General features: G+C 35.4%; 2 protein-coding genes and 1 long non-coding RNA gene across 3 annotated transcripts; 2 read left to right on the top strand and 1 right to left on the bottom strand.

Moving 5' to 3' along the window:
• Positions 1–120: 120 nt before the first annotated feature.
• On the top strand, positions 121–1,812 carry LOC126736060 (succinate--CoA ligase [GDP-forming] subunit beta, mitochondrial). Its single transcript, XM_050440262.1, has 2 exons — positions 121–1,476; positions 1,537–1,812. Exons 1-2 carry the CDS (start codon positions 367–369, stop codon positions 1,669–1,671), a joined length of 1,245 nt encoding a protein of 414 aa, XP_050296219.1. The 5' UTR covers positions 121–366; the 3' UTR covers positions 1,672–1,812.
• An 838-nt stretch (positions 1,813–2,650) lies between these two features.
• Positions 2,651–13,121, top strand: LOC126736058 (dihydrolipoyl dehydrogenase, mitochondrial). The gene is made up of 5 exons (XM_050440259.1): positions 2,651–2,827; positions 2,943–3,089; positions 3,348–4,058; positions 12,178–12,681; positions 12,740–13,121. Exons 1-5 carry the CDS (start codon positions 2,786–2,788, stop codon positions 12,854–12,856), a joined length of 1,521 nt encoding a protein of 506 aa, XP_050296216.1. The 5' UTR covers positions 2,651–2,785; the 3' UTR covers positions 12,857–13,121.
• LOC126736070 (uncharacterized) lies at positions 6,306–7,259 on the bottom strand. The gene is made up of 3 exons (XR_007660601.1): positions 7,123–7,259; positions 6,876–7,061; positions 6,306–6,817 (listed from the first exon to the last, which is right to left on the bottom strand). It is a non-coding gene; the product is annotated as an uncharacterized LOC126736070 (long non-coding RNA).
• Positions 13,122–13,376: the final 255 nt, after the last annotated feature.

The following is a 13,376-nucleotide window of genomic DNA, read 5'->3' as shown; positions in this document are numbered from 1 at the left end:
AATAAATCATAAAAGCAATATACTTTCATAAGACCTCCCACTAGCCAAACGGGTTGCCTATGTACGCAACCTGTCAAATTATGTCAATCATATCCGAATTGTCACTAGTTATGTCAATACTGTCATTATCAGCTGTTTCAGGTTTGTTTACATTCCTGTCACATTTAATTTTCTTACAAAAGGCCTTTTCTTTTATCTCTTCTTTTCTTTCAATAAACATTTTATTTATATAATTCTTTAGTCATTTAAGATTACAGCGCGCAACAACATTCGCGTGCTCACCTTCAACAGCCATCACTACAAAGTACCTCCAACACGAACGTGAACTCTGGACCTTTTCCGATAACGCGGCAAAGTTAATTCGCTATGGCTCTGTGTAGAAACCTCTTCCAACACACCCTTAGGCATCACTTAACTAAGGTGCCAGTGCGCAATTTAAACCTTCTAGAATATCAAAGTAAACATCTGCTCCGGAAACATAATGTTGCCATCCAAGACTTTTGCCTTATCGATGAGCAAGGGGACCACGGTCTCGACCAGTTCCAGGCCAAAGAGTACGTGATCAAGGCCCAAATCTTAGCAGGGGGTAGAGGTAAGGGGCATTTTAACAATGGGTTCAAAGGTGGAGTACATATCACAAAAAACAAGGATGAAATCCCCTTAACTGTTAAGCAAATGTTAGGTTATAATTTAATCACTAAACAGACTCCCAAGGAGGGAATTCCTGTTAAGAAAATCATGATTGCTGAGAGTGTTAATATAGTTCGGGAAACTTATCTGTCTCTGCTTATGGACAGACAGAGCAATGGCCCAGTCATAATAGCCTCCCCTGCTGGAGGCATGGATATTGAGGCTGTTGCTGAAAAAACTCCCCATTTAATAAAAACAGTGCCAATAGACATTTTCGAAGGGGTCACAGATAAAATGGCTCTAGATATAGCCGAGTTCCTTGAGTTTAAAGGAACCCTTAAACAACCAGCAGCAGAGGAAATCAAGAAACTTTGGAAGCTCTTCTGTGAAGTTGATGCAATACAAATTGAAATAAACCCCCTGGTGGAGACTGATGATGGTAAAGTAATATCCGTAGATGCCAAATTGAACTTTGATGATAATGCCAAGTATAGACAAAAGGATATTTTTGCCATGGAGGATGTTACCGAAAGTGACCCAAGGGAAGTCGAGGCTGCCAAGTATAACCTCAACTATATAGGCATGACTGGTAACATCGGATGTCTGGTAAATGGAGCGGGTCTTGCCATGGCCACCATGGATATTATAAAACTATATGGCGGAGATCCGGCAAACTTTTTAGATGTGGGTGGGAGTGTCAAAGAAGAACAGGTGAGGGCAGCTTTTAAAATAATCACCTCTGACCCGTCTGTTAAAGGGGTTTTGGTCAATGTGTTCGGGGGTATCGTGAATTGCGCCACTATTGCCAATGGTATTGTCGGAGCAATTAAAACTAGCCCATTAAAGGTATATTTTATTGGTATATGAGTAATGTGGGGGCAATATGTGATTTTCTATTATTTTCAGGTACCTCTTATTGTGAGATTAGAAGGAACAAATGCAGTGGAAGCCAGAAGAATCATTCAGGAGTCTGGTCTGCCAATTCAGACTGCCCAGAATTTGGATGATGCCGCCCAAAAGGCCGTACAAGCTTTAAAATAGTCTTAAGAGTTTTGTTTTTTTTTTTAATTTATATTGTGATAGGTTATGATAAGCAGCATTTTTATATGAGTCTTGTTTGTAATACTTTTTAATCGTTATAAGTACAAGTGACAATAAAGTGTTTTGCAATATCGTTTTTAATCACTTTTTTCTTAATTAAAATAATTTTCTAGTAGCGGTAGCAAACCTGTTCTGTTCTGTTTCTAATCGATATTTATTATTTTTACCACATCCCTACTAGGGGAATTGATTGATACTCGTCAAGTTTGCAATTCAAAGGAACTATTAATTGTTAAACTAATTTATAGTGGCAATTAGTTGAATATTTAATAACATCTTTTTCTTGTTACCTATAATAATCTATTTTCTGGTAATTTTAAAAATTATTTGCGTACCATTAATATCGATATTCTTGACCACATTATTAGTAAAAATATTTACGGTTTTTCTCGAAGATATGGTTGTAATGCTATGACATTCTTTTGTCGATATTTGGTTTATCGATATTTATACCACATGCTTAAGAAAACTATTATTGGCAGTTGTCAAAGGTTTTCACATAAAAATGTCCGGCTCCTAATTTACTATTTTAATTTTAATATTTAAGCTTTTATATATTGTATGTGAAATGCTTATCTTGGTTTGTATAGTCTTATTATATCAATCTTGTAAAAATTTTAGAATTATTTTGAACCAATTTTTATTACTGGTGAAAATTGAGTATTACTTTTATGACGTGTGTAAATTCACGTATATGACACGAATAAATTATAAATATGCTTAAAACTATCAATTAAAAGTTAACACTTGTCAAGAGTTCTTGGGAATTCGTTTTGTCGATATCTATACCACATTCTTATCAAAACATTTAACTGACAGTCGACATTTGGTTTATCGATATTGATACCACATGTTTCAGTAAACTATTCATGACAGTTGACGACACTTAACCTTGTCAAAAGGTCTTTGACAGTCCTTCGATGACAGTTAACACTATCTTGTCAAGAGTTCTTTGACATTCCTTCGTCCTATTTGAAAAAAAATTACCAAAGTCAAAAAAAAAACCGAAAAAATCAGTCATATAATCGAAATTTGACCAACAACTACCAAAAACATGCAGTCCCAACTGCTGAACGCGATGGCCAGCTCCCTCAAGGTAAGCAACTGATCAAATTCCCCCGATAAATTTCTTTACAAATCGGCAGTTTACGTAATATAACCTAAGAACCGTCTTTAGTGGTAAAACCAGTAGATTTTCGTAAAAATTTCAGCCTTCGGCCTTAAGACTGCACAAAAACGTCGCCGCGACGGTATGTCACAGGATGTACTCTTCCTCGCATGAGGCTGACTTAGTTGTTATTGGATCGGGACCTGGTGGGTATGTGGCTGCCATTAAAGCCGCCCAGCTGGGACTGAAGGTATGATCTTTATAGTAAAATGTAGGAAATCTAAAGTAGGATCTATAGCCAATTAGTGCCAAACATTTATTTCAATAAGACTTGAGTGTCAACAGAAAAGTTAAGTAGCTTTTCTGTTGACAGCGAGTTGGCCTAGGTTCAGATTGTGTTGCATTAAGTTAGGTTAGGTTTTGTTCAGTTCAACAAAACTCATACATTTTCTTAAAATCCAGTTGTCACTAGACTCCCTAAAATATCCTAAAAACCTGTTTATTACAGACAGTGAGTATAGAAAAGAACCCAACCCTAGGCGGTACTTGTCTAAATGTGGGCTGCATACCCTCCAAAGCCCTTTTAAACAACTCACATTACTATCATATGGCCCACTCAGGAGACTTAGCCAAAAGAGGCATTGAAAGTGACAACATTCGTCTTAATTTAGACTCCCTTATGAAACAAAAGAGCACTGCCGTCTCGGCCTTAACTGGGGGCATCGCCCAACTATTTAAAAAGAACAAAATCGACCTTATAAAGGGCCACGGCAAGATCACAGGGGTGAACCAAGTGACGGCCATAAAAGAAGACGGTTCCACAGAAGTGGTGAACACAAAAAACATTCTGATAGCGACCGGTTCGGAAGTCACGCCGTTTCCTGGCATCGATATTGATGAGGAACAAATAGTTTCTTCCACGGGTGCATTATCTTTGAAGGAAGTACCTAAAAGACTGATTGTTATTGGGGCAGGAGTCATTGGGGTGGAACTGGGATCGGTGTGGTCACGATTAGGCTCTGAAGTCACCGCTATCGAGTTTATGCCCACTATAGGAGGTGTGGGTATTGATCAAGAAGTATCGAAGACTTTCCAGAAGATTTTACAGAAGCAAGGGCTTAATTTCAAGTTGGGAACTAAAGTTATGGGGGCCACCAAGTCTGGAGGAGTTGTCAAAGTGAATGTCCAAGATGTTCAGGACAGTGCCAAGACTGAGGAGGTAAGCAGATTTTACTTACCAGTTTTTATCAAAAGTGTATATTTTCTTGTGAACATATTTATTTAAGTTATAAATTGGGTTTTTACATAGCAAAGTTACCAATGTCCTAAAGTTGTGAGGCATATCTTCTACTAGCACAAAAGAATTTCAATTTTTTTGAAAGTTTGAAAGTCCTAGAACATTACAGAATATGTATAAATAGAAATAACTGTAAGCACCTTTAGACTGGGAAATAGTTGATGACAGGATTCCCATGAACCTTTAAAAAGCATTGTTCTGATGATATTTTCTTGTGCAATTGGACGGCGTTATGCAGAAAGCTCCCAACCCTAAATCGTGACAAACTGTGATAATCAACTCTAAAGATTTTATGAGTTTAAAAAATCTATAGGATGTTCAAAACTACTTTGAAACTTTATTTTAATTTTAGGTATGTTTTTTGGTATTCTATATAAGTTCTGATATTTTAAAAATAAAAAAAGGTAAAAATCCATGACTTCTTGTGGGTTGGTAGGTTTTTGCGTTTTGCAAAGTGGGTAATTAATACCAGTAAGTTGCGAAATAAAAGAAAAATAATACTCCAAGAATAATATTTATTTACGAAAAAGCCAAATAATCAATAATAATAGTTATTATTATTAATTTAATATTATAAACCTATTCTACATAATCCACTTCAAAATCCAAATCTTCCACATTAATATTGTAACCCTCAACATCCTCAGTTATATTGGCACCTTGCAAATTTTGATAAAAAGGCAATGCGTCTGCAAGAATAAGATGCATCATCTCCTTTAAATTTTGCTTCAGCAATAGGCTTACCGTTGGGCCACAGAGCTATTAAGTCGCTAAAGATTTCTTCATTGTAAGGTCTACCTCGAGAAGATTTTTTTAATTGAAATTTTTTGATAGGGTTGAGAAACATCATGTTGCTGTATCATTATTGAAAAGGGCTCCTGTTTATTTATCTTGATTGACCTGATCTTTAACCAATTAATTTTCTCTTTATCTTCTGTAATTTTTCTGTTGGTGATTTTTTTCTCAATATTCATTACACCCAAAAAATTTTGGGCGTTCATTTGCGTGACTACTAAAGGTCTTTTTTTTCTGCAAGACGCGTTACTTCGATGTAGTCATCTGGTGTGTACAATCTTTGTTGTCTTTTGAGAGCCGACTCAATGTCACTAAAGTCGGTGTCATTCGGCAGGAAACTATGCCCAGAACAAAGATATTTTACGGTTATCCTTTGTAAGTTCGTACATGTATCATACAATATAGATTTAAGCATAAGTATTAACTTGATATTCCGATTCTGCCCACCGCAAGAATCACACCAAAGGGTAAGTTGTTTAACTTCTTGAGGCAATCTACTTTTTATATGTTTTAGAAGGCAAGATCCTATTTCTTGGGCGCCTCTACCTGCTGAACCTTCTCTACCCAAACGTAGCAGTAACCTCTACTTTCTTTGGCACTATGTATACCGGCGTTATATACCCACAACTGGCGCTTATAAAATACGATGCCTGTAGGGATTCTAGGAAGCGGTAGGGTCTTTTCTAAGTCAAAACTTAAACATTCAATATCCATCTGTTCTTTTGCTATCTTAAAATCTTCCTTTCTCATTTGCTGCGCCTCCTCTGCTACTTGCAAATGCTTCTTATGTTCCTGCTTGAACTCTTCTTTTTTTTCTTTATTATTTTCATTGTCTATCTTCATTTTAAAGCTATCACAACTGTTGCACGTGTCTTTTTTTAAAGGCTTTATTTTTAAATTAAATTTCGTATAGAATATGTTCTTGTATGAGGTTAGGCTTACTGGATTGGCTTCTTCCTGTTTGTACATATCATACATTTTTTGAATTGTGATGCCAGGTGGTAAATATTTTGCCTCCGTTTGTTCTCTACGGTAGTGTGAAGTATATTTAGGTATTTTATCAATATGATTAATAACAACTTGAATTTTTTCATCTGGTAATTTGTTTTTACCTCCTTGCTTCAAACCTCTTTGATCACCAATAGGAGCCCGATCATGAAATTTCTTTCAAGCAGTGTTTACGCGAAACGTAGTTAGCTTTAGAGTATTTATAAACATTTCTCTACACACCTTAGTATTTCTTATTTTATAAATTCGAGAGAACTTTCTTCTTTCAGTATTTCTGCCATAAGATCTCTTTTTTTCAATCTCACATACACTAGCAGCAATAAAATTAGCCTGAGCATCATATGAATTTAGTGACCAAAACCTCTCAAACTCGGATTTCCGAATTTCAACGTTAACACTTTCGGCGCATTTTAATGTACAGTTACAATAAAAATCGACAAATTCCTTGGGTTGGATTTGAATACTTTTATAGTAAAAATATGGTTTATTGGTGTACATACGTATCTTTTTTTCCTTTCGAGTTTGATTGGGAATTTTTCGTTTTCTACCCTTCTTTGGCCTTTCTTGCATCGCTGGACTTACAATTTCTTGAGTAGCATCAACTGGAAAATCGTTATCGGCGACAACATGTACAGGAATATTTTCGTCACTGACATCTTCAGATGCCTCTAACTCCACTTCTGACAAAGAATCATCCAGTTCAACTTCATAATGTGGGTCGGCCAGTGAGTCGTCACTATCTTCTACAAAAGTTTTCTGAGATATATCGCACCTATCAAACGTGGCAACAGAAATGGATGTAAGAGTTGTTGGAACATTATTTTTTTGAGGTATGTTGGTCCAGGTATGCAGTTGGTATGCAGGTCCATAAGTAGCAGCTAAAAAAAAAGATATATTTTAACAAAAATAATTCCCTAAAACATGGATTTTATTTACCATTGCTATCTTCCACAAAAGTTCCCTTAGAAGTATTGGGGCATTTAATAAACGTAGCAACAGGTGCTCTAGGTGTTGGAACATCAAAATTCGGAAGCATTGTGTTTTCAGATGGAGTTTGAACGACAACGTGAGATGCTTCTGATTCTACTACAGTCTCCTGGTTATGTCCGTAAAATATAACATCTAAAAGAGTTACTTTTTATTAACATTGAAAAGTTAAGTTAATTAATTAACATTGAAATACATTGTTTGTTCTAAGCTTGCGCCTAGTGGGTTTAAATGGACAGTATCATACTTTCGCAGATGACACAGTGCTTCTTTATACTGGAAAAACATCAGAAGAAACCGCAAATTTGGCCAATAATGATTTAAAAATTTATCATGAGTGGTTTCTACAAAATAACCTAAAAATTAATACAAACACAACAAAATATATATTGTTTAAACAAAAAAATAAAGTAATAACAGATATAGATATAAAAATTAATAATGAAAGTTTAGAAAAAGTTGATAGCATAAAATATTTAGGACTCTTTTTGGATGAGCAACTAAGTTGGAATGAACATATTAAACACATTAATAGCAAAATAATATCATTGATCGGAGCACTTAATAAATGTAAATATTTCTTAACTGACAATGCTAGGTATAAAATTTATTATGCGTTCTTTCTTTCAGTGGTCAGATATCAAATACCAGTATGGGGAACATGTTATAACACAAATTTGATTAAAATAGAAACTCTGCAAAGAAAAACCTTAAAAATTTTATTTAATATTGATTATTTGACGCCAACAAAGATCCTTTATCAATCCTTATCTGTTCAACCAATAGTATATTTATTAAATTTGGAACAATGTAAATTAATATATAAGATAATAAATCTTAAATATAAATCCAATACAGAAATAAAGTATGTTAATGAAAGTCATAACCATAATTTGAGGAATTGTTCAAATATACGTTTGGACAATGCTAGAACAGATAAGGCACTGAAAAGCCCACTGGCTGCAGCTACACAGGTTTATAACAGATTACCATCAGAACTAAAGAATTTAAAATCGTACAATTTGTTTGTAAAATGATTAAAATTATTCCTTGTTAATTGGGACTATGTATAACTATTTTTAAACATTTAAATTGTGTTGGATAAGGTTTTTTTTGTTTTCTTTTAAGCTTAAGAGAGTATATGTTTTGGTTTTTTTATTTTTGATTGAAATTATGGGCGTCATCTCCGGTACCAATACTATAAGTATTGCTTAGGAGATTACCTTAATTCGGATTTTATATTATAGTTTACTGTATATTTTATACTATAGTTTACTGTATATTGTTACCTATTATAACTTGTTAATTGTTTTGATTTCTGAATAAAGGATTTACAGTTAAAAAAAAAAAAAAGTTCAACTAATGATGGTCCCAGGCCACGAAAATCAAAAAAAAAAAAATTACCAAATTTATAAGTAAGGAAGTGTCGATTAAACTACGACGATTTTTAACTTTTTTTAGTCAGAATAACTTGTGATTTGTTAAGAATTTGTAGATACTAACATCTTTGGGTGTCAAACTAAAAGAAAACATAAGTATATAAGTTACTTACCAGGATTTTCCTTGATGACAAGAGCAGCCTTTAAAATTTTAGCACTTCGAATACTGTACATTGTACTGCATATTAAAAGGTATACTTTTAGCCAAGATTTCTCAAGAAAATTTCTCCTGTTTGCACTATTTTTAAGTTTTTCTTAAAATATTTGGAGCACCAGCACTAAAGTTGTTATTAATAACAACGAAAAAAGTAAACTAGGTTATGTTTTTGTTATTATTGAGGAGAGTCTAACACTGGTATTCATAGTCCATCTCCGAGAGAGCCGCTGAGCTATCTCTCGCCGGCAAATATTTCGGCGGGCGAATAGGTGGCGAATCGCCGAAATGTGTATTTCATAATCGAACAATAGACCTTTCGCCAAACAAGGAAATCGTCTTTTCCAGGCTCCAAATAGTCGTTCCACTAAATCCTTAGTTCTTATTTGGCTGGTGTTATATCGGTTTTCAGCATCATTTTGTGGATGTAATAATGGAGTCATAAGATAAGGTAAACAGGGATATCCACTATCACTTAATAGATATCCATGTAAGTGACCAGATCTGGCTTTAAAACACTATTATTAAAAATCATACTATCGTGTTCTCGACCTGGCCATCTAGCCACAAGGTCCATAATTTTTAAATTCGAGCCTGCAACCGCTTGTACATTTATGCTGAATGTACGTTTTCTGTTCCGATATATTTCAGCAAATGGTCCTCCGGGATTTTTTATAGGAATATGCGTACAATCAATGCATCCAATAACTTCAGGAAAGCGAGAGATTCGGTAAAATGCCTAATAAGTTCGCTGTTCCTCTGCAGGTGTGATAGGCATATTAATTTGATTTCGAGCTTGGTGAACAATAACTACGGAAACTTTTTTTATTATTCTGGACACTGTTGGCTGCGACAAACCTCTTAAATCACCACAAGTTAACTAACTAAATAAAAGTAAAAATTATTTCAGTTAATTTTTGAAGATTGTATAGGTTAATAATAGTAAATAACGAGATATTTAAAAATGTAGAATTGCATACCTGGAAACTTCCTGTTGCGTAGAATCTTAAAGCACATAATAAAGCAATTAGAGGAGGCACCGGTAAACCACGCATATTCACTTTCTGCAAATGCGGTTGTATTAACGCTGTCAAATGATGAAGATTTACATCTTTACTAAATCTATATCGCCTCCTCAACTGCACATCATTATAAAAATCAAGTGGATTGTCAAGGTCCCTTATATACAGTAGTGGCCATAATTATAGCAACAAGTACATTTTTCCTTCAAATTATATGATGTGGTAGATTAGAAAAAAAACTGGTATATATTATGATGTATTTTTTACAAAGCTTTTTATTTATGTTTATTTTTTTGTTACTTTATAAAAGAAATAAAAAATGGGAATTTTTTTTAGGAAACGGGTTGGACAAAATTATAGCAACACATTTTAGAAAAATCAATTTATTTATTCTCCAAAGTCAAAATAAGATTACAATACAATAATATTCTTCAGTATTTAGTATAGTACCCTTTAGCCCTTATAACAGCAATGCATCTTTTTGGCATGGATAAAATAAGTTTGTTTATAACATCATGATCGATTGACAACCAAGTATCCTGAAGAGCTTCGAAAAGTTCTCCAGCATTTTTGAAATTCCTGGTTCTACACCTGTTATCCACAATTTCCCAAAGATTTTCTATTGGATTTAAATCCGGAGATTGGGAGGGCCACTTCATAACATTAATTTTTTTATCATGGAGAAACTCTTTTATTAGCCTTGAAGAATGTTTTGGATCATTGTCATGTTGAAATTGATATAACAGTGGCATATTTTCTTCAGAATAGGGTTACATAACATTCTTTAATATATCCTTGTACATAAATCGATCCATAATACCTTCTATTCTGTGAAGAGGTCCCATACCATACCCCGAAAAACAGCCCCACACTAAAACTGAACCACCACCATGCTTAACTGTAGGAGAAGTGTACTGAGGATTAAATCTTTTGCCTACAGGACGTCGAACGTATGCAGCACCATCACTTTTAAATAAATTGAATTTTAATTCATCGCTAAAAATAACTCTGCGCCACTGATCAATAGTCCAGCCCTGGTGTTCTCGAGCAAATTCAAGTCGGGCCTTCACGTTCTTCTTGGAAAGAAGAGGCTTTTTTGCTGGTCTGCGTCCAAACAACTTATTTTCAAATAGACGCCGCCTTATGGATCGTTCACTAAGATCGGAACACCCACTGCCATCCAAAAGCCCTTTAATTTTTGAAGAGGGACTTTTGCTTGGAAATCCGAACAACCATTTCGTCACTTTTTTTTGAAGTTTTCCGGGGACGTCCCGAATTTTTTTTGGGTACTACCAGCCCTGTGTTATTGTATCTTTTCACTATACGTGATACAACTGATCTGTGAAGAGCAAAATTTTTTGCAATGGATGACTGTTTGATGCCTGACTTATACTGATTAATTATAAGTTGCCTCACTTCAACAGACACGGTTTTACCACGACTCATACTGTTATTTAAATAAGTTAATAACTACCAAGAAATCACAATATAAATTGTTTCAATATTGCACTTCAACAGATTGAAAGAGCACTAAATTTCAAATGTTGCTATAATTATGACCAGGTGAAATATTTGCAATTACAAATATTTATTGTCAGCAAAAAAACAGGTAGGCTTTTTTTTGTTTGAATGAGAAATTTTGTTTAAATATTAAGTGGCCATCTAAACCAGTCGCGTACTTTTACGATTAAAACATACATATAATAGTTATTATTATTAAATATTAGTAAAATTCAGATTTGTTGCTATAATTTTGGCCACTACTGTATCTTCGACGAAGTACAGGCCCATGTAATATATTATTTATGTCATTGATTTCATCTGCTTCTGCATTTAATCTCACAATGTCGTAGGCGTCTTCCATTATTATCGTTTACCAACGTGTTTACTTTTTGGCGCGTCGCGGAAGTACCTATCTACAAAATCCGATCGCCACGCTGAAATCTGGAGGAATATTCAAATTGCGAAAGTATTAATCCGGCGGAAGATTGTCTGTGAAACACTGCTCCCGAGTTTTAACAAATCGCCCGCCGGCGAGAGATCCATATACCTATTATTCCTTCTATTATACCTATTATTTAGGAATAATAGGTATATGAAGAGATCACCTTGTTTTCAGTTAACATTACGCATGCGACATTCGGCGGACGATCGACTATGAAACGAATTTGACAAAATCTCCGAAAATTTCTTCTGGCGAGCAGCTGGAGACGGACTATGAATACCAGTGTAATATTTGCAACCCACTTGGGTGCATGGCGCGGTTTTTAAAAATAATACCAAGTAGGTTGGTAGGTTTCTGCAAATAGAAGGTTTTGCCGAAATAAATTTTGTGGGTTAGCATCTTTTTACTTTTATAGGGTATATTATTAAACTATAGGGTTGGTAGGTTTTTACAGAATGCAGAAGGCGTATTTTTCTATCCAAATACGCACCCAACCCAAAATTTGAGATATTGTGGGTTGGTAGGTTTCTGCATAACGCCATCCAATTAGCATTTTTTAAATAAATTTATAAATTTATTTAAAATAACTCCCTAATGACAAAATTATCAAAACTAGTGCATGTTTATCGATGTTTTTGCCATCTATGTTTTATTTCACAAATTAAATTTTAATAAGACCAGTAAATTTTAGTTGGAATGCGATGTGCTATTGGTCTGCGTGGGCCGTCGTCCCTACACCGAAAACCTCGGCCTCGAAGAGATGGGCATCGAAAGGGACCAAAAGGGTCGCATCCCGGTCAATCACGTGTTCCAAACGGTCATCCCGAATATACACGCGATCGGCGACTGTATCCACGGGCCGATGTTGGCCCATAAGGCGGAAGACGAGGGAATCATTTGCGTGGAGGGCATCATGGGCGGTCCCGTGCACATCGATTACAATTGCGTGCCGTCCGTGATTTATACGCATCCGGAGGTCGGCTGGGTGGGCAAAACCGAGGAGGATCTCAAGAGCGAGGGAATCGCTTACAAAGTCGGCAAATTCCCGTTCTTGGCTAATTCGAGGGCGAAAACCAACAACGACACCGACGGTTTCGTGAAAGTTCTGTCGGATAAGGGTACGGACAGGATTTTGGGCACTCACATCATCGGTCCCTCTGCCGGGGAGCTTATCAACGAGGCTGTGTTAGCCCAAGTAAATTATATCGATACTTGAACGCGCGTCCCTAATCTAATTTGTGTTTTGTTTTAAGGAGTACGGCGCCTCGGCTGAAGATGTCGCCAGGGTATGTCACGCGCATCCTACCTGTGCCGAAGCCCTCAGGGAGGCCAATCTCATGGCCTACTTCGGAAAACCCATCAATTTTTAATTTATAAAAGGGTTTCACTAATTGGCGATTAAAAGTGCCTTTTTGGCAACAATGGAGGCAATAAATTTAAGCCGAAAAGGTACTTTTATCACAAGCGATCACAGTTATTTTTTTGTTATTTGTAAATAAGTAATTTTTTTTTGTTGTTGTCTAAACTAAGCGGTCACTTTATTATTTGTAAGCAGATTTTAACCGTACGATAGAGGCGCTAATATCGATATGCTGCCCCAGCACTATTTAAATAAATTTAATTTATTTGTTAAAATGTGCAGTTTTATTATCAAGAGATAAAATTAATTCAAGAGGGAACATATGTATCGGACAAGAAGTATTGTAGTATTTTCATAAGTTCGATACTAACGACGAATATAGGTGACGTTTGACATCTGTCACAAAATGATGTCAATTTTGTAGTGTCGTCAATCTGACATAAATGTCGACGTGACACCTATCAAAACAAGGCGGTAACCAATTACATCTCCTGTTATAATAAGGACGACCCTACATGTCAAGCAAGGAT

The sequence above is a fragment of the Anthonomus grandis genome, chromosome 5, assembly GCF_022605725.1.
Source record: "Anthonomus grandis grandis chromosome 5, icAntGran1.3, whole genome shotgun sequence".
In the NCBI taxonomy this organism is placed as follows: Eukaryota; Metazoa; Arthropoda; class Insecta; order Coleoptera; family Curculionidae; genus Anthonomus; species Anthonomus grandis.
This window is presented reverse-complemented; position numbering and strand designations above follow the sequence as displayed.

Bases quoted from the DNA above. Each gene is read 5' to 3' on its own strand.
- LOC126736060 (XM_050440262.1), top strand. From the start codon at position 367: ATGGCTCTGTGTAGAAACCTCTTCCAACACACCCTTAGGCATCACTTA. The intron at 1,477-1,536 runs GTATATTTTATT...TATTATTTTCAG, and splicing joins TTAAAACTAGCCCATTAAAG to GTACCTCTTATTGTGAGATT.
- LOC126736058 (XM_050440259.1), top strand. From the start codon at position 2,786: ATGCAGTCCCAACTGCTGAACGCGATGGCCAGCTCCCTCAAG. The intron at 2,828-2,942 runs GTAAGCAACTGA...TAAAAATTTCAG, and splicing joins CGATGGCCAGCTCCCTCAAG to CCTTCGGCCTTAAGACTGCA. The intron at 12,682-12,739 runs GTAAATTATATC...TTTTGTTTTAAG, and splicing joins ACGAGGCTGTGTTAGCCCAA to GAGTACGGCGCCTCGGCTGA.